The 27,491-nt window shown below is 42.0% G+C and overlaps 1 protein-coding gene across 3 annotated transcripts in view; it reads left to right on the forward strand.

Annotated features, from left to right (window-relative positions):
- Kcnab1 (potassium voltage-gated channel subfamily A regulatory beta subunit 1) overlaps positions 1 to 27,491 on the forward strand; it is a 377,926-nt gene that overhangs the window by 120,300 nt on the left and 230,135 nt on the right. The window contains exon 1 of one of the 3 annotated variants that reach the window (XM_060378392.1): positions 15,585 to 16,556. The exons of the other annotated variants lie outside the window; for them this stretch is intronic. Coding sequence (XP_060234375.1) covers positions 16,336 to 16,556 — 221 coding nt within the window. The 5' untranslated portion in view covers positions 15,585 to 16,335. Of the gene's footprint in view, positions 1 to 15,584; positions 16,557 to 27,491 lie in introns of those variants that run through there. 3 annotated transcript variants of the gene reach the window in all.

Genomic DNA, 27,491 nt, shown 5'->3' on the forward strand with positions numbered 1-27,491 from the left:
GTTGAGCAGCCCACATGACCACGAAGTCATTACCATGCAATCGTCCTGACAGCTGCCAGTTCTCTTTGGTCCTGTTTCTATCACAGGTAACAATACCCTTAAATGTCCTCCCTCCTCCACACAGCAACCTTTTGAATTTCAGAAGACAGCTAACGATTAGAGATGATTACAGGGAAATTAAAATCAGCCAGTCACTTGCTGGAAGGAACATATTTTCTCATTTACCTAAAGTAGCAGTTAATAACTCACTCCTACACAGTTAAAAGGAAAAGCCCCAAGCCAGAAACTTTATTAAAAATCTAAATACTGTCTGTTTCTTTCCTCCGCATGGAGGCTTCTATCAGAGCCTTGTAGCTGTGCCGTGCTATGCTGCTTCTGTGAGAGAGCTCTAGGCCTGAGTGATGATATCAGCTGAGGAATAACCCAGAGAGAACACCACTGGGATCTCCTGACCGAGGTGGGGGTGGGGGACCAGCATTTCCCTGGTTCCCGGGGGTTTCCTGAAGATGGAAGTGATGAGTAGGACCCATCGACAAGGAGGCAGTGCCAACTGTAATGTCTGGCACCTTGTCCATCCAGGAGAACACTGATCTGATAAAGTGGGGGCCCCAAGTGGTCTACATGGAATGCTCTCCTGGCTGGGAAGGTAGACAGTTATGAGGTCAAAGGTCACAGTACTCCCAACTCCACACAAAACATGAAATAAATAATAGCACAAACAGAGGGTTTCTTTCTTTCTTTCTTTCTTTCTTTCTTTCTTTCTTTCTTTCTTTCTTTCTTTCTTTCTTTTTCTTTCTTTCTCTGTTTCTTTGTTTCTTGCTTGCTTGCTTGCTTGCTTTTTTAATGGTTCTCATCTTGCTTTTAGGCCATGGACCTGAGCAAGCAAATAGCCCCAACCTCGCTGTTAAAAAACAACTCATCCATTACCAAAGCAGAAGCTTTGTGTGTGCCAGACTTTAAAGTCAGACTTTAACACTGAAAAGGTACTTGACACAACTTAAGGGTTTATTTTAGCTTATTTCAGAGACCCCCACCCAAGTCCATGTTTGTGTCTATCTGGGGCCCGTGGAGAAGCAGGACATATCGGTGGTGGGAGCATGTTTTACAGGAAGCAGGGCAATGCCCCCAAGGATGTGCCCCCCGTGATACACTAGCTTCAGCTCCATCCAACCTCATCAAATTTCCAGCACTGCCCAGACTAGGAGTATTAGTTGGGGACCAAACTTTGAATCCATGAACTTTGTGGGGGACACTTGCACTATTTATGTGCTTCAAACAGACGTTAGAGCTGATTTTTATGCTATCCCATCCCCCACATACACACACTCACACACAGTTCTTTGCTCTCCTATAAATTATTCCATGCCTGTCTGGTGCCTGCATGCTCCAAAGCAGTCTGTCTGGTCCTTGGGGACAGTCTGGTGTAACAGTAACTTTGGCTGCAAGCTTTGCTCTGCCTCAGTATCCAGCTCTGTGAGATCTGATAATTCCTTGAGGCACTATAGATCCTTGGCTGCTTTGCGACTCATTCAACACTGGGAGAAACTGACAGTGTAGTCTACAACCACCCTCAGCTACTTCTTCTTCATCCCTGCCCGCCTTTCCTGACCCAGCACTGTGCCTCCCTGGGGCTTTTCTGGAAGGCCTTGAATTCCTCCAATCAGGGTGCAGATTCTAGTAGCTCAGCTTCATGATGGAAAATGCACAGGTCTTCCTGAAGAGCACTTATAACAAGGAAGCACATTGTTCTTCACATTGACCCTGCTGTGAAACTCCTTTCAGAGACTCCCCATACTCTGCCTTTGTCTGCTATGGTAATAAATCCTTAATATGACTTCCAGCCTTTGCTCTGTGGGCTGCAAAAAGCAAACTTTTCTCAACGAAGTCATCCTTCGTTTTCCTGTAGAGTGTTTTAAGGAGTTTTGTGGATGCATAATTGATATGTCATAAAAATCCATCTGAAATAAATGTACAAATCAACGATGTTAATAAATTATGGAATTGTAAAGCCATAAACAAAATTCCATTTTAATTTTATAGCATTCCCATAACCTCAAAAATTCTGTGTCCATTTTCCATTAATTCCCATTTCTGTTTCTAGCCTTCGGCAACTACTAATCTCAATTTTGTCTGTATAAATGTTCCTTCTCTATACATGTCATAAAAGCAAAATTACAGTCATGACAGTTGATTCTCAATATGTTTTGAGAATTGTGGTTAAGAGATTGGGTTTTTGTGTGGTCATTGCAGAGTGTAGAACACAAAATCAGTGGTACAGTTCAGTCTCTGGGTGTGGTCCCTTATGACCAATAGAAGGAGAAACATCAAAACACACAGCATAACACACATACTCCTATAAACATAGAAGGAATACACTCTGAATGATAAAAATACAGTAGAGTGTTTTTGGTTGCTTACTATCACTCTGTACGGTAACAGCATTGTGCTATCCTTTATTGTTACTGTGTTTTTCTTCATTCTTACATTGCTGTGGGTAGGATGCAGGACCTCATGAACGCTAGGCAAGCATGTTCCATAGAGCAAGGTCCCCGGCACTGACAATACTTTTATATAACTGACCACACAGAAAGTTGTTTACACCAACCAACACTGCAAACCCATCATTCTCTGCTGGAACATTATCATAGCTATGATGTCACATGCCAATATGAATTTTTCATCTCCATTCATCTCCACCATTATGTATACAGTCTACCACTGAAAGGTCATTTTACTATGCAGGATTAGAGTAATGTATATAGTGTTTTATCTAACTGCTTTATTATGAGCTTTTATGATAATTCACATAGTATGTGCTTATTTATTTTTATAGTTGCGTAGAATTCCATAAATAGGCATTTCTACTGACTTACAATGTGATGGTTGTCTTAATAATTTATTTGGGCTTGTTGTAATTAATACCATTGGGAATAGTAAAGTACATTTTTCTTACACATACGAGTGAAAATCCTTGGACATATGATACTTTTTTGTTACACGTGATAGGAGGTTACCAAGCTATTTTCTGGGGTGATTGTATCATTGTGTATTCCTAATAGTAAGTGGAAGACTTCTCATTTCTCTGCAGCCTAATTCATGGTGAAATTTTCTATGATAGCTGTTCTAGTGAGTGTGGAGGGCTGTCCTACAATGGGTCTTTCTGTCCTTGGAACTAGCGAGGCTTAGCCTCTTCTTGGAAATTATTAGTCACTTATTTTCTTTAGTCAAATCTTTATTAACATAGTTTGATCTTGTACCCACTTTTTCAGTCTGTTAGTATCATTTTTAAAGTTTATTAGTGTTCTTTAAGTATTGTACAAGCAGACCATCATCACAATAATCATGTCAAGCTTTTTCACCCAGTTTCAGTTCATCTTTTAATTTACATTGTGCTGTATTTTGAGGTAAAGCAGGTACTTTTAGGAAATCCATTTATCTTTTTGTTTCTTTTATAGATTGTGCCTTTGATATTGTAGCTCTGCAGAAAGGTGGTTTCATTTTATGACTATGAATTTGTGAGTTTCTTTTCATGTGGTATCTGAGATGAGGACTGAAGTTCTATTTATTTATTGTTTTTATTTCTGATGCATGAATATATCTAGTTGTCCCAGTACCACTTTAATCTGTTTTTAGTATTAGACTAGATTTATTACATAAAATAATTAATTTCAAGGCACACATGGTATATACTGATTTATAAGTGGATATTAGTCATATAGTACAGGATAAACATAGTAAAATCTATACTCCTAAAGCAGCTAAGCAAGAAAGAGGATCCTGGGTAAGATGCCCAATGCTCATTCAGAAAGGCAAATGGGATAGATACCGCAAGAGGGAGAAAACAGGGAACAGGACAGGAGCCTACCACAGAGGCCACTGAAAGGCTCTACCAGTAGTGTATCAAAGCAGATGCTGAGACTCATAGCCAAACTTTGGGCAGAGTGCCCAAAAGGGGGAGATTGAAAGACCTGGAGGGGACAGAACCTCCACAAAGAGACCAACAGAAAAAAAATCTGGGCCCAGAGGTCTTTACAATGACTGATACTCCAACCAAGGAGGTAACCTACCATGGAGGTAACCTAGACCCTTGGCTCAGATGTAGCCCATGGCAGCTCAGTCTCCAAGTGGGTTCCCTAGTTAAGGGGAGCAGGGGATGTCTCTGACAAGAATTTAGTGGCTGGCTCTTTGATCACCTCCCTCTGGGGGGGGGGGTGCAGCCTTACCAGGCCACAGAGGAAGACAATGCAGCCGGTCTGATGAGATCTGATATGTTAGGGTCAGATGGAAGGGGAGAACCACCCTTCTCGTGGACTGAGAAAGGAGCATGGGAGGAAAAAAGGAAGGAGGGTAAGATTGGGAGGGGATGAGGGAGAGGGCTGGGATACAAAGTAATTAAATTGCAATAATCAAAAAATAAATTTTTAAAAAATTAAAAAATTAATTTCATTGTGACATTTTCACACTCTATTTTTTTTAATTACTCCATCCTCAGTTGAACTGTCTTGGCATGATTGTCAAAGTCAGTTGGTATGTAAGTCCAAGACACATTCAAACTCCCATTCTTCTCTTTTACGGATGTACTTGTCATTTGCCAAAACCACACTTTCCTGATTACTATAAGTTTGTGATGTTTTCTTTTTCTTTAACTTTTTATTGGTTCTTTGTGAATTTCACATCATGTACCCCAATCCCACTAATCTACCATTGTACCCACCCTCCACCCTTGCAACTTCTGCCCTGAACAGAAAAAGAAAACAATCTCATTGTGAACATATTCTTCCTCTGGGGAGAAGTGCCATCTTTATTTTGCCATTTGATGTTTCAGGGACAGGAAATGCTGCCTGCCTTCAGAAGCTAGGAGAGCCTTTAGGTGTCTTCCCTGCTGACACCTTGGGTTCAAACTTCTTGGCCTCCAGAACTATGAAAATCAACATCCGCTGTTTAAGCCAGAGCTTCCGTCACCACGTGTGTACCATGATAACTCCGGGAATAACATCTGAAACTTTCTCCAAACCACCTGGCTACCTCCCCGAAAGTTCAGTCATCAGATTACGTCAAAGCTTTTTCTTGAATAGTCTGCATTGGATCTTAGCTCAAATTCCTTCTGCTTTCTTAATGCCTTCCTCGTTTCTATTGCTTTGTCAGTATCCTAACATCTACACAGAAATATATTAATTCCACCTCCTATTTTGTGGCCACGTGATTACATAGAAGGCAATAGGCAGAATAAACAAGGGATGGAGGCAGAGCACTGAAGGAAAAACATAATTGTTACAGATGTCTCAGAATGGAAGCATTGTGATTCAGCTTCTCTATAGGAGATTCCCACCCAGTTATGTCATTGTTGGTTGCAACTGGTATCTTCAGTTGTTGAACATTCATAACCCACTTGTCTGAACAACTGTGCTAGACTGAGACACATCCTGTTTTCCTTGGAAACTCAGCTCCCATTAATTTGATTAACAGTGGGCTCTTCCAACTACAGAACAGATAAAATATTGAGGGGGGGACATCAACTCTTTGCTAACAAAATTCTTTTCATGCTCCATATTTACTGTAGCCCTCAGTGGATCAGACCGCTCCTTGCCTGTGCTGTGAGCAGGAATTCCTACCAGACCTATGAAGAATCAAAAGAATAGTTATTTGGCATGTGAAGTTATTCCTCATGTCCGTTAACAAAGCTCAGTGGCTGTATTCTGGATAATCTACACCTGGAGGCTTGTATGTTAAAAAGTAAACTGAGTTTGCCTGGGGTGTTTATCCCAAATGCATTGACACAAACACAAAGTCACCACTCTTCCCTACAGGATATGTATGCCACTGGCTCACTATTATTTCCAGCATCATTTCTTGCTTTCTGAGCATCATTTTTTTTGGGGGGGTCTCATAATACAAAAGTAATATGTGCTCACAGCATAAAATCCTATATGAGCAAAATAAAGGAAACGAAAATTAGCCATAATCCTACCACCCATGGGTAACTACTGGTAACAATTTTGTTTCTATCAAAATAAGCTCCTACTGTATGTATTATCCAACTGCTTATCAGATCCCCATGCCCAGTGAGCATTTATCCATCTTGCATCTATTAGGAAAAGCATTATAATCCCTTCAGCAGGTTGTACCTCATGGCTCCTGTCGTCTCCTGCTGCCTTCCTGCCTCAAACCACCTACACGTAGTTTTCAGTCTTATTTGCCTAAAATACAACCTAAACTCCCAAGCCCACCAGAAGCCCCGATGGACTTTTCTCCATACTCACATGTCTGCTCTGGGGGAAGAGGCTTAACCTTCCTTTTATTCCAGGCTGTCCTCTACTGACAGTTGTACTCTGTGTTACAGAAATCCTCCTTTGAATGACACTGAATACTAAGTGCCTTGCACATTCCCCAGCAAGACTCTCAGCCTCCTCGTGGAAGCTGGTTCCCCTCTGGCATCACCTCACTTGCCTGCTCTGTATCTTTGCCTAGTTGTTTTCTGTTCTCTCTGCCCAGACCTTTCCTGATAGCACTATAGTTTCTCTAAACACCCCACTCCCATGGGCCTTCCCCATTTCTTCTACAGAACATACCAGCTACACTTCACCTGATACACACCAGGAAGATAGTCATGCATGGCTGCATATTTTCAGCTAGGCAGCCTCATTTAGGGATGCCAGATAGCCTCCCTCCCTGTCTCATCAGCACATAGAGCTTGTCAAGTGAGTGGTAGCAAATAATAATAACGGATAATAGCAATGACAAACTGAAAAGATATTACCTGAAAAAATAAAGAATAAATAAGGTTACTAGCATGACGTAGCTAACTGATACAAACCTTGAAAAGTGATCAGCTACATTTAATAACAACAGAAAAATTAATGACAACCACAAACCTGTGTGTGAAAATAGAAATTACCAAACTAAGAAAGACTGACCAGGATGTTTTTTAGTCTACGTAATGGCTGGCACTCTCCCCTTTTTCCTAAATCTGTTTCATCTCAGTGTGGTGACTAGAGTTTACGTAAACTTAAGAGAATTTATCTATAAAATTTCCTATAAAAACCTTGGCATAATTCTACCATGGAAAAATAACTAAATTTTTACTTCACTTTGCTTACAAAAAAGTAATATATACATGCATTGTGAAAACCTCAGCAGAAAATATGATACATGTTTGAACATAAATGAGAGGCTTTTTTCTCTTTAAAGTAGGCACTTGTTTTTTTAATGTAACTATATAAATGGTGCATTAGGTCATTCAACATGAGTTTGGTGGTAGTTCAGCCTCAGCAGGAAACAAGTTTCATAATATTGGATAAATTATTTCTTTCCTTTTCTTCAGTTTTTATGTAGTATAAATGACAAATGAAGAATGAATGTATTTAACACACATAACTTGATGATTTGATATATATATTTATCATCACTATGACCATGATGATTAGCACAGCTATCATCTCATATAAGTCCTTCCTTCTCTTCTTCCTTCCTCCTTTCCTCCCTCCCTCCCTCCCTCCCTCCCTCCCTCCCTTCCTTCCTTCCTTCCTTCCTTCCTTCCTTCCTTCCTTCCTTCCTTCCTCCTTCCCTCCCTACCTTCTTTTTCTTTCTTTCTTTCTTTCTTTCTTTCTTTCTTTCTTTCTTTCTTTCCTTTCTTCCCCTTTTCTCACTTTCCTCCACTCCTTCTATTTCTTCATGTAGGTAGTAGGAACACATAAAACTCTACTCTTGTCACAGCTTTATGAGCTTGGCTGATTTTACATCTACAAAAGGTAAGATTTTTGTGGTAGTATTTGTATTTCTGCATCTTGCTTAGTTAATCAAACATAATGCCTTATGGTTTTACTCATATTCTTGCATTTACCAATATTTCAGACTTGATACTCCGTGGCATACATTCCACAGCCTCTTCATTTGTTAATACATTCATGGGTTACTTAGGTTGCTTACATATCTTAGCTTTGTCAGTAATGCTGCAATGACTGTGGGCATGCATACAGTTCTTCAAAATTCTGATTTAATTCTTTGGCTATTAATTCACCAATAGAATGGATGACTCAAATGTTTTTCAGGTTGTGATTTGTCAAGCAACTTCCATACTGTTTTTCTTTTTAATAATGGTTATCCCAGTCTAAGTCTGTACAAACATGTCTTCCCATATTTCCTTAAAACTTTATTGTAATGAACTTTCAAATAGAAAGCATTACACAGTGAGATTAGCCAAATCCAAAGTTTTCACAGCTCAGTGAACTTCTATACAGTTATAATAACAATCGTGAAGCTGTGGGGCTTCACATTGGATTTTATACTCTCACTATTAGTTATATTTTATGAAGGTATTATTCAACAGCATCTGTATTCACACACATGCACACACAAGAAAGGAAGAAGGAAGGAAGGAAGGAAGGAAGGAAGGAAGGAAGGAAGGAAGGAAGGAAGGAAGGAGGGAAGGAAAAGAAAAATAAAGGCAGACCCAGTTATGAACACATGAGCCAGAAAAGAGGATAAAAAGCTAACTATTTTTCTAGTTTTGTCATTGATATTTTTCCTGTCTTTTTTTGTAATAGCAATCCTGCTAGGTCTGAGGTGAGAAAAATCTTGGAGAACTGTGTACTCAGGATTATTCTCATTTTATGTGTGATGGGACAATAAAGGGGTCACCTGCATTAACGTTTCTCAATCCAATAAAGGAGGCTGAAGTAAATAAAAGATGATTCCATAGAATCTTGGATTTTCTTGCTTTATAAGAATTCTGTTTCAAAAAAATGAATAGAATAAAAAGAACAAGTCAGTAGACCCTTTATAAGACCCATTACTATTATGAGACCAAAAAGGTGCATATAATAACAGCTTTTCTTACTCTAAGCAGATAAACAAACTTGAACCGACGCAGTGATCTTGTCTCGGTAACAGTTTGGATGTTGAATTTTTTCTGCTTTGTCTTGTAAGGATGACTTTCTGTGGGAGACTCTTCAGGAATTTGATTCATGTAGGTTTTAAAAGATATATCGTGTTCTTCAGATAGTTATCATTTTGTGTGTACAGGTGGACCTCAGAATCAGATCTAGAGCCAAGCACATGATGAAAAATACTCTTCCTCATCACAGCTTTACGAGAGCCATTAAGAGTGCACATGTAACCACCTAAACAACAATTCTCATCTGATTGGAAGGATTGACAATAACCTATTTTCTCTTTCCTCTGGACTAAGGTAATGGGAGGAGAAGCTTTTATCACAATGACTAGAACATAAAAGAAACTCAGCTTGTTCTCCTTCCCTTTCTTCCTTCATTTTACTTGCAATATTCTAGATATATGTTCTAAACAATTTACTTCCTTTATATTTTCATTGTAAACTTATAAAATGATGATTGTTTTTTGTGGAGAGGGAGTCTAAAATTAAAAACTTGACAATTAACCTTATGTATTTCGGCATAATTAACCACTTTGTAGTACAAGAAATCTCAATGTGCCATTTGATTGATTTTATCATGGATTGAATTAAATATAATACCTCGTTATCTTTGAAAATAATTTCTCTATGATTAAACTTTTCAAAAAAATTTTAAGCAAAGGTACACTACATATTTCAGATTGTTTGATGGCAATATAAGGCAATGGTAGAAATTATGGTAATGGATTATAATGTAGAAGAAAAAAACATTCTTAAAAGTAGGCAGAATACAAGTCCCTGTTTTTTGTTTTCTTAAAATATATGAGAAATCACCTACTATGAAGATAGTAGGAAAAAATCAGATGAACCGTGAATTTTCCATTGCAACTGATTCTATGTAATACTGAAGCACCACGTTTTCAGTGTGAACATTTATAAAAATATTAGAATTTATGGCTCATTTATTTCAGAATATTCTAGATTCAGGAAATAATTGCCAGATGCCAATGATATGGTTTAACTTAATTGCCAGTAGAGAGTGTAGTACAGTAACAGAACACTTACTTCTCATGATCAATCTTTGGTCTTGTTTCCCAGGACTAAAGTTTGTTCATCCTTTGGCTCCTTGCACTGTTTCTGGAATAGAGTCTGGTGTGTGAGGACAGATTTGCCCTGAGTGTCCTGCTGGGTTCTTTGTTAAGTCTGTTGTTCCAGGAAAGTTGAAAGGTAGACACACAGAAGTCTCTTTTTACCGGAAAAGTCATCTGCATGTATAAGCTCTGTTTTGCTCTGTTTTATTTGCCATTGTAAAGGCTGTGTCTCTGTATATATTAGGACCGTGATCATTTTCATGACATTAAAATTGTGAGAATATAATAAATAACTCTCCAACTGGATTTTGATAGTTTTTGATAAATAGCATAATACTTCTGCTCACAAATTACAGGCACAGGAAATAGCTAGCCATCTGTACATATTCATGTTTAAAATTCTTCTGTTATTAGCAGACTCTTTTCTGTTAGGATAACTCCAATTTTGCCTGGCTGCATGATTGAATGTTTTCTGGCTCCTGCTGGCTGTGCTTTCCAGTGGACCATAAACCATAAGTTCTAAGTGGAACCAGAGAAAAATGGTTGGTTCTGACTATGCTGCGAAAAAAATTGAATAAACCAAAAATGTTCTGGGTAATTGGGAAAACAGGATAGGAATAAACAGTCATAAAGTATTTTTTTTAATGTTGATATTTAGACTTTCTAAATTAAATTTATTTCTAGCACTCATAATGATAATAGGGTTTCTTTTTTTCCTTTTTAAATTATCATTTATTACAATTTATTCAATTTGTATCCTGGCTGTGGCCCTCTCCCTCATCTCCTCCCAATCTCTCCTTTCCTTCCTCTTCTCCCCCTATGCTCCTCCCCTAGTCCACTGATAGGGGAGGTCCTCCTCCCCTTCCATCTGACCCTAGCCTATCAGGTCTCACCAGGACTGCTTGCATTGTCTTTCTATGTGGCCTGGCAAGGCTGCTCCCCTAGGGAGAGGTGATCAGAGAGCCTGCCATGCATGCCAGAGAAAGTCTCTGCTCCCCCTTACTAGAGACCCCACTTGGAGACTGAGTCTATTGCTACATCTGAGCTGGGGTTTTAGGTCTTCTCCATGCATGGTCCTTGGTTGGGGTACCATTCTCTTCAGGGCCCCCAGGGCTCAGTTTTTATGGCTCTGTTGGTCTCCTTTTGGAGCTCCTGTCCCCTCCATCTCCAATAGGATTCCTTTTTAAGCTCTAAGAGGCTGCATGTGAAGCCCTTCTGAAGAGAAAGTCTTACAATGGCAAGCAATCTGCATAGTGGTTAAGAACCAAACATGCAGAGGAAGGCTTCCTCTGTTACATCTGCGCTCTGCCTGTGTCATCTTGGATGTGTTTACCTTCTTTGCTTCTCATTCTTCCTCAACCAGAGAATGCAACTCATAATGGGCAGCTCCTCTGGAGAGCCACACTCTTAAGCCACTACATCTCCATGAGGAAACCAAGGTTCCAGCAGTGCAAACAATCCTGTTCAGTATCGCAGGAAAGGGGAGAGGCAGAAGAAGGCTGAGCTTCACACTTAACTGCAACTCATGTAACCCTGTAGTCAGGTCCCCAGGGGTTCCAGGGAACACTGAGATGGGATGCAAATTTTACACCCTGTCATGTCCTTAAATAGCTCTGTTGCCAAGACTCAACACAGCTGACACTAATGTGGAAACTTCACTATTAGGTAATGAATAGGAATCAGCTGAGATTGTGGCTGCACCAAAGAGTATGTGATAATTTGCTCCTGTGCTATATGGCAGCCTCCAGGAGTATAGTCATGACATCTACAGAAACAGGAATACCAAGAGGTCTTCAAAATGAAGACACCCCTCCCCTGCGAGGGAGAGCTCCAGGTTATCCCTAAGTTATAGGTGGGATGCTACAACTGGGCTTTGTCTGCTGGTGCGGGGCCCTCTCCCCTGCTTTAGGGTGTCTCCGAGGGTGCTGATTCTGCCTTAGGGAATATGAGCAAGCCCTTCATAGGAAAATTGGTAAGCTGAGTCGATCACTAAATACAAAAGAAATAACAAAATGTGCTTGAAAGCTGTTACTTCACCGATGGAGACTCCCCACACACGAAAGCAGAAAGGGTGGGGAACGGGAGAGTGGCAATAGGAGGATATTTGGAGGTGACTGTAATCAAACTATGTCACACACACTTGTGATGAAACTTATTATTTTTATAATTAATGTATGCTAGTGAAAAAGCAACCACATAGAACTCCGTATGACATTACGAAGAGGAATAAATGGATTGCATGTGGAACCTTTCTTCAGGACACAATTCGGCAGTCTTTCTAGAGAGCAGATTTATAGATTGTTGTCTATCTTTTGTTTCTTAGGTCAGAGTCTTGCTGTGTTGCCCAGGCTGGGCTGGAACTCACCACCCTCCTATACAGCATTAATAACAGCAGCTTGGGACTTGCGGAGTATGTGTAGTGACATTCATTGTGACTAATAGCGACCTTTAGAAGTTGGTATGTTAGTAAGCTCCAATAGTTTCTTATGAATAATATTATACATATAAATTGTATTTCACCTGAATTAATTCAGCCTTGCACAAGAAAGTGCTACAAGTTGAGCAGTTACAACAGGAAAAGTTCATTTTCTCTCAGTTCTACTGACTCGAAGTCTGAGATCAAAGTGACAGCAAACTTGGCCTCTTCCGAGGACTCTGCCCTGGGCTTGTGGGTGGCCCTCTGCTCTGCGTCTTCACATGTCTTGTCTTGGTTCTTATTATAAGGACACGTGTCATATTGGGTTAGTGCTCACCCTTACAACCTCATTATCCTTGCTATGTCTTTAACGACTTATTCCAAATACAGTCACACTGGGGAGTTGGCAGGGCTTCAAAATATGAAGCCTAAGATGAGGAAATCCAGCCCATCACTATATACCTGAATCTACAGTTACATGTATATATTTGTATGTATGTGTATGTATGTATATGTCTACGTAAATGTATCTGTCTGCAGGTTTGTATATCTATTTAAGCCTGAAATTCTCATGATGAGGATTCCTCTGACTTCTGCTGTGTGACAATGAAAGGCAACACACTCCAAGTCTAATTTCCCCAGCTTAATTAGCATGTGGCCTGTTAGCAAACTTATTAGGAATGGGCACTCTACGGCCAACTGTTATCTAATTCCCAGGCTCCTGAGACTGACTGCTCCCTTCATGCTGGGAAGGGTGAGGATGGCTGGGGAAACGATGGAGGTGCTAGCTGTTGATGAGCCAGCCTGTGTGGTGTCAGAGATGAAAGGCTCACCGTGGTCAGCAAGAGAGAGGCTCGCACTGTGGGCGTCCTCTGGCCTCAGATCTTTGATTCTCTCTGAGGCATGTCCCAAAGGCTGGGACACCGGATGACATGAGACAAGTGAAGAGAATGTGGGGCTGCACTCAGCCCTTTTCAGTACACAGGCTGAGCTTCAAAGCGAATGCACAGGGCTTCCTTTGGTTGTTCCTAAGGAATGAAGTTTATCCAGGAAATAGCATCTCCCCGTCCAAACTACCTTCCTCTCAGCCTCTTCTATATTTCCTGATCACCTCTCAGTTACTTACAGACTGAGGCCCTGCCATAGACCAAGCACTCTGTGTGGTCCTGTGAGGGTCCAAGGTGTTCTGCCTTATATCTGTTATTCAGATAACTTCTTCCCTGTTCTGGGCTAGGCTGTGCTTTTTGGCATTTGACAAAATTAAATGCCACATAGATTAATATGTCCAGGCCTTTCTTCCCCTCAAAGTTCTCAGTCCTTCCTATAAAACTGACAGCACTCTCAGCGGAGCCCCTACCCACTTTCCACAACTTCCACACTTCACAGGAAGTGGCCACATTGAAGGCCAGGTTCCTGACCCTTCCTGATGGTCATCACCTCGCTCAATTGCTCCCAGGCTACCTTGCTTTTTTTTTCTTTTCTTTTCTTTTTTCCCTTTTTATAAAAGCTGTTCTTTTTGATTCCTCCCACTTCTTCCTCTTCTCATTTTGACTACTTTCCCAATTCACATTGATCATCTCTGATGAGCTGGCTTAGTGTACAAAAATAAAGGTTCCTATGAGCTGCTTCCTCTCTACCCACTGCTTATTCCAAAGAACAAAGGTATGTCCCAGTACTCCTGCCTGGCATACATGGATGCAAAGAAGAGGTTGCTATTTAACCCTTCTACCCTCCCACATCCTAAATTGTCTCTCTGTTAATCAAGATAATTATTTTCTTAAGGAAAGAATGGCAGGGGAGGGAAGGTATGGAGGGTCAAGATGCAATTTGACAATTTGGTTTAAAATCTTATCTTCAGGTTCAAAGATGTTAAGATTAATGCCTTAAATGGATCTCAAAACAAGCACAGAGCCTCCTTAAAAATTTCATTTCTGCAACTTTATTTGATTGGAAAGAGGTGGTCAGACCAGCTGTTTTATTTATTAATATAGGCAAAGAATGTCATCTCTGAACACACCAACCCAGAGCTAACCACATCCCTCCACTCAGGCTAATGGAATCTGACCAATTGTTCCTGCCACAGGGGAGCCTCATGCCTCTAGGAGGGCAACCTTAGTCTCCACAGGCTTCCTGAAACTCCGGACAGTGTTACGTGTCCCAGCATCAAAGTCAGATGCTAACAGGGACTTCACTCAAGTGTGGATAACGGTTCAAAATGAAGACTGTTCTCCCGGCTCCTGAAATCCGTTCCTTCATTGCAGTGTGCTTAGCGTGGGCACCGCTACTGTAGATCTGAAGAATGTGATTTTCCACATAGTCAGTCTCTGAAGACTGAATGCTTTGTCCTTCCCATCTAGATTGTCTGTTCCTTGTCGATGGAGACAGGGCTTCATAATTTTCCCTCCGTATTGATCTCTATTGCCAAGTACAGAGATGGTATTCAGAAATAATTGTTGTTTCCCCGTGCTTGACAGTGAGGTCTGTTGGGAATCACATTTAGAAAGATGCTTTTGTAGAAGCCATAATTTAACTAAATCCACAGGAGGGGTTATTTTCTCACATACTTCAAATGGAGAGATAAATTATCAGTCAGCTGATAATTTGGTCTGAGCTCATTTCTTGGGCAGTTGCTCTGCATGGGACATACAGCCAGACAAGACTTGCATCTCATGTGGGTTCAGGCTTGGCTCACAGGACTTCTTGCTGCCAATCCTTGTAGCCATAGCAGGGTATACGGATCCTGCTACCCTCCCGAACCTTCTGGGCAGTGGTACTGACCTGCTTCTTTCCCATTGCTCCTACCCTCCCCGACCCCTCCAGTGTGGAGAACTCACTACTCCCTGCAGCATCCCAGAACTCCCTGTTCTGCTGTTCTAAACAGATGTGCAGGAAGTTAGCAGACTTGACTCCAACGAGATTGCACCTTGGCTCTTCAGGAAACTTTGAGCTCATCTGCATAAGAAATAACAAGCAGAGGGGGAATGAACCCCGACAAGGCCAACAGCACAATTCCAAGCTGTGTTCCAGCGAGTCAGAAGAATGTTCACGTGTTAACCACTGGCATGCTGCTCTGAGCAGCACCCCCTCAGCCTTCCCCCATCCCAACTCCTGTGCTGCTGCAGCGAGATTTGGAGGCTTCTAGGCAGAGCCCCCTGATGGAACAGCCCTCCCAGTCCTGTTCCAGTAAGGAGTGGTCACAGTGATCTTTCCTTCCCACTGCACACAAAGGCAAGGCGCTCCTTAAAGGGACCTTCCAGCTCCTCCAGGCAGTCGCCAACCCGAGTAAGCGCTGGCTCAGGAGCCCCAGCTTTTGCCTGAAGATGAGTGGGGAGGGGTCTTGAGACGCCTCCACCCCCGCATCCTCCAAAGCCAGGCAGGAAGGCACTTGGCAGGCAGAGCGCATGGAGACCACGGGTCCGCGCGGCCCCGCTTGCTGTTGGCTGCTTCTTGGGATGCTCCTCTCCAGTTGAGCCTCCTGCCTGAGATCCAGAGGGTGCTGGCGGCGCATCTTGCGGTATGCCTGCGCTGCTTTGAGCCAGCGCCCAGAAGCCAGCCCTCTGCATTCAGGCTCCTCGGACTGGCTCCAGGCAGGGCTGTGTGCAGTCACCATGAACGCTCAGCTCTAGGCTTCTGCACCAGCCTCCTGACCACATGGATCTGGCTGTTTAATCAGCCGAGATCACAGCCTGGGAAGACCGGGGAGGCTGATCCGCGCTCCAGCTGCTGAGACAACTTCCAGCCTCGCTGTTTACTTCTTTGGGTCCCAGGGACTCTGTGTTGCACCTCAGCCCCTCCTGCCGCTCAGTGGGCTCTGAAGTCAGCTGCCAGGACTCTGCTGAAGGCCCCAAGAAGTGTGGCGAGAGGGGTTGAAAGACAGCAGCAGTCCCCCAACTGCTCACCCTCTGCCGACCGCCTGTGCTGTGGGGTTCTGAGAGGACCTTGCGCTGTCCTGGGAAGCAATGCAAGTCTCCATAGCCTGCACAGAGCACAATTTGAAGAGTCGAAATGGTGAGGACCGACTTCTGAGCAAGCAGAGCTCCACCGCCCCCAATGTGGTGAACGCAGCCCGGGCCAAATTCCGCACCGTCGCTATCATCGCTCGCAGCCTGGGGACCTTCACCCCTCAGCATCACATTTCTCTCAAGGAGTCCACCGCCAAGCAGACTGGCATGAAATATAGGTATGGATGCGAGGTCCCTCTGCCCGGGGCTTGCGTGTTCTTTGCAGTTCAGTCAGGCAGTTCTTCGGTTTTGAAGTGACTTAACTCAGTGCTAGTTTGCTTAATTTAGAATTCTCGGGTGTTTGCTTTTAAATTAGCCTGGGGTGGGGTGAAAAAGCCCATAAGGTGCTGTGCGTGCTTGTGTGCGATTTTTAAGATGTGGCTCATTTTGTATATTCTAAGTGTTATGAATACCTTAGGACCTTAATAAATCCCAGACAGCAGGGAAAACACACAGGAGCTGGAAACTCTTTTCTATTAGGAGAGATTTTCAGGATCAGAAGTGGTTGATGCACAATAGATTCCGTGCTTATCCTATCAGAATAGTTCCCATCCACACTGCACTCTTGGATTTCAGAGACCAAGGCAATATGCTAAGCACAGCTTTTAAGGTTTGTGGCAGCAAGAAACACCTACAATGGTGAATTCGAGCGAGCACTGCTGTATTTAAATCTAAATTACTGCCTGGAATGAATGAAGTGTGAGTGCTGTGAGATACAGAGGGTCAGATTTCCAGTGCTCATGGACTTCTGTGTTTATTTCCCGGATCGTTGGAATCTCCCTGTAGTAAAAACAAGTCACCATTCCCTGATGTGATCCCTGCCACCTCACTGTGCTGGCACCAGCGCTCTGGACTTCAGTTCCGTAGTACTGCTGCACCTCTCCTAAGAGTTTGAGCTGACACATCCTCCGACGTCTCTGGCTCACGTCTTCTCATCTGCAGACGTGACTGTACACTGTTTTCTTTTATCTCTCCCTCTTTCGCTAGAATCCAGAGCTTACTCTAAGATGAACTCGGTACAATTAAAATACTGCACATTTAAGACTGTCCTCTGTGTAAAGTAAGCGTTTAAGCACTATAAAAGTTGGCTTTGATGAAAGTTTATCTGCAGAGGTAAGGGAAGTTTTCCATTTCAACAGTGAGTCTTGTTCTTGTGATGTTTTCAAGCCACTGGGGTGGGGGGAGCTTTGAATGAGGGTGGGAGGAAACCAGCCATAGCTGAAGCTCTGGGCCACAACTTTAGGGTGAGGATAAGACACCATTTAAATCACCTGTGGTCCGCTCCCCTCAGGTGTCAACATTGTGAGCCTTCTTTCCCTTGCTTTCCTGGTGGATGGGAGACCCCACACTATGACTTCTCCAAGGGGGATCCCAGTCTCTCATGCTCTGGCATTTTCAGTGCAGCTGCTGTGGCACACACACAGTCCTGTGCATGGCAGGTGACACCAAGCCTGTAGCTAAGCTGCTGGGGGAGATAAGCTGATGCCTCCAGGACAGAGTCCAAGAACCAGGAACGCCAGGGTGAGGTGGCTCCAACTGTGACCCATCGTATTTGGCAGCACAATAAACAGTTTTCCTGTAAGGCAGAAATTAAAAGGCCACGCTTCTACTGTCTGTGGCCAGAGCAGTGTGGATGTGCTGCAGGTGTTTGTCATGGAATAGTTTTGTCTTAATTGAAGTCAGGGACTCCCAGGTTAAGGTTTTTCTATCAATACCGTTGAACTCAGACTGGATTGTAACTGTCGTGTTTTTCAGAGGCTCAATATGGGTAGCACTCTTGGATGTCTTTCATCACTTACAGCTAAGCACAGCTCTTCACTGACAATAATCTGCGTTCTTCAGCACTCTTGAGCTTGTGGTAACTAAACAAAATGCCTCTTTTCCAGTCCTCTCCTCATCCAGAACCACTCCAGCTATGACAGGTGGTTTATGAGTGTGTGAATCCAACTTCCCTCTTTTAAATTTGACTCAGAGTGACATTTATGAGAGAGATAGTGTGATAATGCCATATACATGCCAGGCTTTCTTAGGTTATGGAGGAGTAGGGCAATTACTATGTGCTTCCCCAGAATAGTGGGCATATTTGTATTGCCCAAATTATGTTTTTGTTACATTGTTTCATCTAGAATGTAATATGAGAGCATGGAGTGGTTGTTAAAAATAACTAGTGAATTATTTTGTACAATAAGTAAGGTAATGGGCTTGTCTGAATAACCTGAAGAAAGACTAGAAGAACCAGAAGAGTAAGTAATGATTGCTTATGATCATAATATTTTTATTCTTTTAGATGGTTTCTATATTAGAGCTTTGAGGATTAGCCATCAACTCCTTAGGCCGGGGAAAAAAAATCTAAGAATATTGTTCTAAGTTTCTTTCAGAATTTGAAGTCTCTACTAAACAAAAATTGTCATAGGAGTGAAGAAGCATTCATTTGTCAGTAGTAATTTATTGCACACCTACTCTACACCACAACTGGGTACTCAAACGCAGAAGCCAAACAAGGCTTAGGAACTAGCTTCAAGTTGGGAAAAGGCAGCCTAAAAAGGAAATCAGCAAGTAGATACTTGAATTCTCTGTTGTGACACACTCTTGCAGGACTATGCACTAGGGTGATAATTCCTGTCTGTCTGAAGAGTAGACACTGTGTTTTTATCCATTATCAGGTGGCTCCATCTTGGCCATGTAACTGTTCAGATTGTCCCCTCACTTTGCAGTCCAACCCTCTCAGGGTCAGCCCTGCTGTAAGGGGCCAGTGTTCCTTGACTGTTGAGGATCTGCTTATAACCTTGAGAAATAAGTGGCCTTCTTTCTGCTTCTATAGAGATTGTGACTTTTGAGTCTCAATTCCTAAAGGCTGTGCAAGAATGTTTTGTCAAACTGGCTATTTTGTCAAGGCTTTTATGGGGAAAAAAAAGTCTGCTAGAACATGCTGCTCTTCAAATATTGCTGTTAGCAGAACAACAGGATTCTTCCTAACATCTACTCTGGGGCTATCTGTATCTAAGACTGTTCTGTGCTTTGGTAAATCGTGACAGTCACACTGGTTTTGTTTTTCCTGTGGTTTTACTGTGCATTCATCACTGCATGATAGCTTGCTGGAAATTCTGCAAGCATATATGATAAATCTCCAGGTGGCAGATGTACCTATACATAAGAACCTTTCAACCCACACAGAACTACTCAATCACAGGTTAAGCCAGGTTTTTTCATTGAGCTTTTTTTTCTGTTTTGGGGGTTGTCCTGTTTTAAGGGAGTCTTTTTAGAACACCACAGCTGCCCGTGCCTGACATGGTTTGGAACTTCTGTCGTTACATAACCACATATTTGTATTTATCAAACTCCCTGCTCTGAAGTTACTGTTTTAATTCTATAATAATTTAAATACTGACAAACTCAATTTTCTTAAGAAAAACTTATTTGAACCACAACATTACAACCTTACTCTGTATAGTTACATAAACATGCTTTGCAGTGAGTGTATTGAAGCTGAACATGGGCTTCACAATATTTTAAAGTGTTCTTTGCAAAAAGAGCATTATATACCCGAGAAATAATCTTTGAATTTCATTAAAGACTTCAAGATTTCCTGTTCTTGGCTAGCTGCATTTTACCATTAAACTTTTCAAAATAATTATGGATGCATAGGAATTTTCTGAGTGTACAGACAATTTCCATGGCCCATTAAATTTCCAGTGGTAGCATAATGACACCATGGTTTCAAAACTTGAAAACTGGTTTGTAAAATAGAATTGATTCTGATTTCCCCAGCCATGAATGCGTTCATTTGGATGCAGCTACAGCTGCCTCACCAGAGTGAAGAATCAATGTTTCCCCAGTCACAAGGCTTCCTTGTGCTGTTCCTTTAAGCCCAGGTCTTCCTCTTCAATTACCAGTGCTTGGTAGTCACCAATCTGTGAGTCATCTCTGTAATTTCATTCTTTTAAGAATATTATATAATTGGAAATATACAGGCCCTTTCTCCTCTCAGAGGACTTTTTTCGGAGAAGTGGGGAGAGAGAATCTTGTAGCCACAGAGGGGATCAGATTGTGGCATCATGGGGTTGTTAAGGCATCAGGACACAGGGTGAACCTCAGCAATGGAGGACCCACCAAGGAGTCTGAGCAGTGTCTGCTCACAGTTCAACTAGGCAACAGTAACTCTGATGGTTCTCCCAAGATCTAAGAGCTTAGGTCTGAAATAAGAGAATGTGCATTGAATTTTCATAGCACTCTTGATCTTAGCCAAATCAAAAGTGCATGGAGAAGACACAGCCCCTATCCCAGATGCCTCTTCTTCTGTGCTACTCCTCACAATCGCATCTCTCAGGCACATGCTGCATCCACCGCCCTGTACCTCCCACAAATGGTGGGTGGATTTTTGAATCAAAGCAATCTAAAGAAAAGATCCATCTTTTCAACTGATTGCATAAAAAGCACAGTGTGTGTGTCTGTGTGTCCATGTGTATATGTCTCTGTGTGTGTGTCATGTGTTCATGTGGGGAAAGTGGGAGGAAAGGGTGGGCTGAAAAGAAGCATGAGAAGAGCCAGATCTGTAACTATGTTTAAGATGGAAATGTTCGAGTTTAGTCCAGAGACGGGAGTGTCCTAGTTATTTAAAATGCCAAATTTTTAATTAGAGAAAATTTGGTGAATGCCATTATGACTTGCACCAGCAGCCCTGGATGTGGGCTTTCCTCTCTGCCTCAAAGCCAAATGGTGAGAATAGGGAGGTGGCGGAACCTTCCTAAAAAGTAGTCACTGAGTCAACCTCACAGAGTTTATTCCACCTCTGCAAGGCAGCAGTCAGAAGTCTGGCGTCCATGGGATGGTGAGAAAACAGTAGGAGGGAAGGGGGCCCCGGATGTTGTCAGCAAATGTTGTCCGAGTTCCCTGGCTCTCTAAGTGTGGGGGTGAATGTGTGCAGCTATGTATGTATGTATGTGCCACTGGCCCGGCCTGAGCATGTGTGTGTGCACAGGAACTGATCCACAGAGCCTACCCAACCATCTCATCCCCCTGCCATAGCCATGGGTTTGGTTGCCCCACATAGAGCCTTTAAACCCCAGTTCACTCAGTGACTCTCCTTGAAAGGCTCACCATGTCAGAGAAGTTCTTCTGATTTTCATTTCTGAAAACTTTTCAGTTTATGATAATTGGATAAATGTTCTGAGAGGAGAAAAGGATCCCATCAAATTCAAAAGAAAAATCAAATTCCCAAGATTCGCTTTGGTTTTTTAAACTCACTTTGTCAACTAAGTCTTTTTTTTTTTTTTTGGTAGGTTACTAGATGGGTAGAATAAGATTTGGGGCAAAGAAATTTGATCGAAATAGAGGAATCTTGGCCTACCAGGCAAGAAAATACCTTTATGAGAATAATAGAATTCATAAACTTTGGGTCACAAGCGATCATGAAGAATTTCAAAGCTGGATCAGCAAGACACAGGACAAGCCTGACAACTGGGTTCACTCAGAACGCACAGTAGAAGAGGAGAATGGACTCTTGGGAATATGTCCTGTCACCTCCTCACATTTATAAATAAGAACTTTAAAGATTTTCAAAGCCATTGAGACAAACACTAATTAGACATGATAAAAATGATTTCCTATCAGAAGCTAATTATAGTTCATGCTTAAGAAATACTTTTGTCATCAATTTTCTACTCTCCACATTTAGAAAGCAGAGTGTTGGAGGCAGTTTATGATGGACCTGAATGTACTTCAGATATTTTCAATACTGAGAGCTGTTAATGCAGTATGACCACTGGAAATACAGGGTTTGTCAGTGGGCGCTGCTGAGGGACTCTCAGATACCAGCTTGTGAGGTAATGCTGATTTATATAGAACACCACTTCCTCAATCAGTTACCCAGGAAATCAAAAATCAAGCGGACCACATTCAAGTCTCCTGACTCCAACAACAGGGTTCTCAGTGTTCCTTTAGCTTTTATTTTGCAGCTTCTGGGTCTTGGCCCGTTTTTTTTTTTTAAAGCTTGGCAAAGATGCAAAGGACCCCAAAGTGGCACACACGCAAACTTTGACCCTGAAAATGAGAATTGAAATACATTTGAACATCATCTCAGCCTGATTGAAACCAAACCAGAAGCCCAGCAGTGATTCTTATTTGTTGGAATTGACAACTAGGGAGGACTCTGAGAGCACATGCATGGGCCATCTGGTCCAGCCCTCATGAGAAATCTGCCCTGCTTTTCCAATTTGCTCTGTGCAGCAACTACTTATAAAGGCCTCTGAAGAAATACTGTGTAATCTCCTTTCACAGCAGCCACGGAAAGTTTGGCTTGTCTTTCTCAGAATCAGATTATTCAGTAAGCCCTTAAGTCCTCAGGGGAAAGGAAAGGGTGAGAGTTTTAGAATTCATGTCTCTTGGGGGATGAAGGCAGAAGGCTAAAGGGTAAGAAGGGAAGGGAGGCACAGAGGGGTACACAGAGGTCCAGCCTCCTGTAGTCACTGGGGAGAGGGACTTCCCCATTTTGGCTCTTACACCTGCTCAGGCGGCCTGTCTGTTCTACTGCCGGACCATCTCAGAATCAGCACAGTTCAGGGTTACACAGCAGCCCTGCTCAGAGTTCCCTCTTTAAAAGCTGCATTGGAATCTTCTGTGCCTGCTCTCCATTGAAAGGAAAATGAGCTAACTGTAATTTCCTGCCTCGTGAGGGTTCCGGCACTTGAAAACCATTACCACAACTCAGCTTCCTAATTTCCGGAATGGTTCTGGCCATTTCCATTCCTCCTCGATCTCATTTTATAATTCCCAACTGTGTTTATGTCCCTCACTTAACTCTTCCACATGAGGACTACCTCCTCCTAAGTCATTCGTGTTGGATACATTTGGACGTTGCAGTGCAGAACAAGATTACCCAGTCCAGGAACTTCTCTGGACCTTCGCCGTCTTTTCTTAATCAAGTTTATTAATTGAAATGGGAGAAAGGGTATTTTAGCTGATATTTGAAAATGTTGCATGGAACACTGAAAAGTATTCTAACTTTGCAGAGTAGTGGGCTCTGACCATGCTATGACAAACTGACGACTTCATCAACTCTAAAGGTTATTACAGTCCCAATTGAAGTTTCTCATAATAAAAAAAAGAGGGAAAATGTTTCACACAGAAATTTCAATAACAGCCGGGTATTTAGATAGGAAAACTAATAGCTTTATAATTGTAAAAATTAATAATAATCTGATTATTATGCTTTCTCAGGTATCATTTTTTAATCAGTGTTTATTTTGTATTTCATGTGCATTGATGTTTTGCTTGTATGTATGACTGTTTGAGGGTGTCGGAGCCTCTGGAATTGGATGGGGTTACAAACAGTTGTGAACTGCCTTGTGGGTGCTGGGAATTGAACATGGGTCCTCTGGAAGGGTAGACAAAGCTCTTAAACACTGAGCCATCTCTCCAGCCCTCAGGGATACTCTTATAGAGAGCATATTTTACCCAAGGAGATATAAGCCAACTGCATATGAGTACTATTAATCAGGAAGAAAAGTTCCCTGTATTGGTCATTAACATCTCTCAGGACTGTGTCCCAGAAGGGACTCAGCCCTCCGTGATGAGCTACCATCTACAGTAGGCCCGTGTGATCTCTCAGAGCTGTTATAAGAAAAGCTCCCAAGAAGCACATTATAATAAGTACCTAGCTCTCACTTTTTTTAAAACTTAATTTTCATTTTAAACTAGGTTTTCATGTAACTGTATTTTTTTAAAATTTAATATCTGTGGGATGAGGCCACAACAAGCTCATTATAAAAAATCAGCTGCAGAAGTAATGTGGCTTTAATGAGTGCTGTTTCTCCCTCAGCCCAAGAACCAGCACAGGGTTCCTCTGGGGCACTTAATGCAACCAGACCTTCTGACTCACAAATAGTTTCTTACCTCTGTATGCACAAGCATTTGTACATTCTAGTGCCCATATTTACTACCAAACTGGAAGTGTTGGAAGAAATGTCAGTAGTTTTTTATTTCAGGGGGCCTTCATTGTGGTGCAAAGTATAGGTGTTCCATTTTAAAGAAGAAAAAATAAATAGCTATCATTATGAGATCCAAATACAGCGAGGGAATCGGAAAATGTTTAGTAACCACATAACTACTCACTCAAAAATGACATAAATCATTGTTTTCCTTTTACTCAAATACATCTTTTTTTCTGGAAGTAGTCCTCTGACAATTGGGAGGACTAGCTTTTCATAAACTCTCAGGATACCTCGTAAGTCACAGAAGCAAGTGAATGTTGTCTGAAAGTTTGGTGTTTTTGTGCCAGAATGGTTCAGGGGAACCTAATCTGGTCTTTTTCTAGAATAAAGAAGGCACAGGGGGTAAATGTGGTTGCCATAATGCCTGATGACCTACCTGTTTGGTCCCCAGGACCCACATGGTGAAAGGAAAGATACAGGTCATCCTCCTCAAGCCCACAGTGTTGCACATACGACACACACACACAGACATTCATACACACCACACACATACACACCAAATAAATAGGTGTTTAAAAAAAGCAAATTGAGAAATTTGATGCATATGTTTTCCATTATAATAAATTTACCATAAATCCAGGGCCCTGAAACACCATGTATTTTTTTTTTCTTTTACATGGAAGCCTGAAGTCTGGATGCAAAAGTCGGTAGGGCTAAGTCACTTCTGCAAGCTGCTGTGTAGAAACTATTCCATTCCCTCCTCTACTTTGTAGAGGTCACCTACATTCATTGGTCCTTGGATCCTTCCTCCATCTTCAAGCATATCACTCTAACTTCTGCTTCCGCCTTTACATCTTTCTCTAACTTTGACGCTCTTGTTTACTCTTACAAGAATTTATCCAGTAACAGCAGGCCAATGTTGGCAGCCCAGGATAATCTTTCAGTCTCAAGACCTCTCCCTTTATTATTCCTATAGAGACCCTTTATCAGAGAAGGAGATAGATTCACAGGTTCAGTGACCAGGACAAAGATGTTCTTCACAGCCCATCATCCTGCCCCAGATCATGGGAACATGTATGTAAGAAAGCAGACTTAAAAGATCATGTGGGAACACTATTTCCCAATCATGTTCTCTACAGTGTAAGACCTCAAAGGAGCAATGCGATTATTGAAATTCCAGAGTGAAGGGGGTTTACAGCCTCAGCTCTGAGTCAGAAATTAAAACCCCCATTGATACAAAAACGTTTGAACAGTTTAGGCCTTGATAATTACTACTGTGGCATCTGTTGTTGGAATTTGGTGTGCCTCTTTTATTCCCTCACTGAAACCTAGGCAGTATTAATAGAAAATTAATAATATATCCATAAAGATTCATAAAACCATCACTAAAATGTTTCAAGGCCAAGAATGTATCTGCCTGCACATCTTCTGACTGTAATCAATGATGTGTAGTATTCTAACTCCCTCTTAGCACCTGCTGCCATGAATCTGTGAGGCTTCTGTGGGGCTTCTGTGCACTTGGAATGTGTAACAGCAGTGACTCCTTCTCCTGCTGCCTTGTATCCACAGGGCTCTGCGCGCCTTCTATCACAGCACCTCACCCTTCCGTCACACCCATGCTGCCTGCCGCTGCCTCATTAGCGCTGGCAGAGTCGTGCAGCGGGAGAGGGAGGAAGGAGCTTCTTGCCAGGATGTGAAAAATCATCTTCTGAGCCTTTCTATTATTCACTTGAAAGGTACTAGGTTATTTTGTTTTCATCACAAAGCAGCTTTTCTTATTAATCAAATCCTGACATATTCTGACAGAAATTTTCCAATGTCTTAAGCCTGTGGTAGTTTCCTCTGTGAAGCTCTGTTCTCGTTAGCTTTGACTGTCAGTTTGACACAGCCTGGAGTTACCTGACATGAGATGCCTTATTTGAAGAACCTGCCTAGATCAGGTTAGCCTATGGGAATGTCTGTGAGAGAGATTGTCCTGATTGTTAATTGATAAGGTTGAGGTAACCCACTATGGGTTTTGCCTGGGCAAGTGGTCCTGGGATATATGTAAAAGCTAGGTAACACCAGCCTGGGAAAAAGCTGGAGACAGAGCCAGCAAGCAGCATTCCTGCATGGTTTCTGCTTCAGGTTCTTGCCTTGGATTCTGGCTTGACTTCCTTCAGTGATAGACTATGACCTGGAAGTGTAAGATGAGGTAAACGCTTTTCCACAAGCTGCTGTTGGTTCCCACTGTATCATAACAATAGGATGAGACTAGAACACTCATCCACAGAGGTAGTTCTTCCATCACTGTCCAGAGACCAGCTAGTAGTATCTGATCACCATCTGGAATATTAGGCTTTGAAGATTAGACTCTTGATGCCAAACCATTTTTTAAGTCGAGATCTCTTCTCTTGGAATGTGAGCAAACAGTGCCAGATTGCATCTCGTTTGGGGAGAAATATCAGTGGCTCCAAATAAAAATGAGTTAAGAGGCAAACTCAGAGATTAGAGGATTCAAGAGTTAAAATTCAAGCTTGGTTCATAAGTTAGTCTCTTGTAGTCAGATGTCTTTTTTTCCCCCCTAGTGGCTGTAAGAAACACAATGCCTGAATAAGAGAGAAATGAGCAAATGGCCCCTTAGGGTCCTGCTGCTGATCAATTGTGCTGCCTCCCGGTAAGCTAGGGCTATGCGGCAAAGCATGGGTTAGAATGTAATCACAGCAGAAATCATTCTGAAATGGAAATTGGTGAGCTTTGTCATAGAACCCTTCTCGTGGCTAGATAACTACACCTATTTTAACCCGTTAGCATTTTCTTTATAAGGGTAGAATGGCGACATGTTTAGATTTAAAAAAAAAAAAAAATGATACCTGAATCCACTCAGGTATCTTCTATCCCTGAGGATAGAAGGGAGAATAACAAGACCTACTCCTAATGTGTTCTAAATTATTGTCAACAGAACCTGTTATCTAACCAAAAATATATTACCTGTGCCTAATATGACCACAGTGATGTTGATTACTGTTGACAGTAGGAAAGAGAAACAAAGAGAATGGAGAGGCATGTCCACCCTGCTACTGAATTAGCCTGATTCTATGTCATTGATGGCCACTAAGGAAGCGAATCTGGTGAGTTCAGTAAGCATTCTTCAGTCTCGCTGCTTAGCAGGAAAGCAGTCCCGCACCGTGGCGATATTAGTAATCA

The sequence above is a fragment of the Meriones unguiculatus genome, chromosome 2 (assembly GCF_030254825.1).
Source record: "Meriones unguiculatus strain TT.TT164.6M chromosome 2, Bangor_MerUng_6.1, whole genome shotgun sequence".
NCBI classification, from domain to species: domain Eukaryota; kingdom Metazoa; phylum Chordata; class Mammalia; order Rodentia; family Muridae; genus Meriones; species Meriones unguiculatus.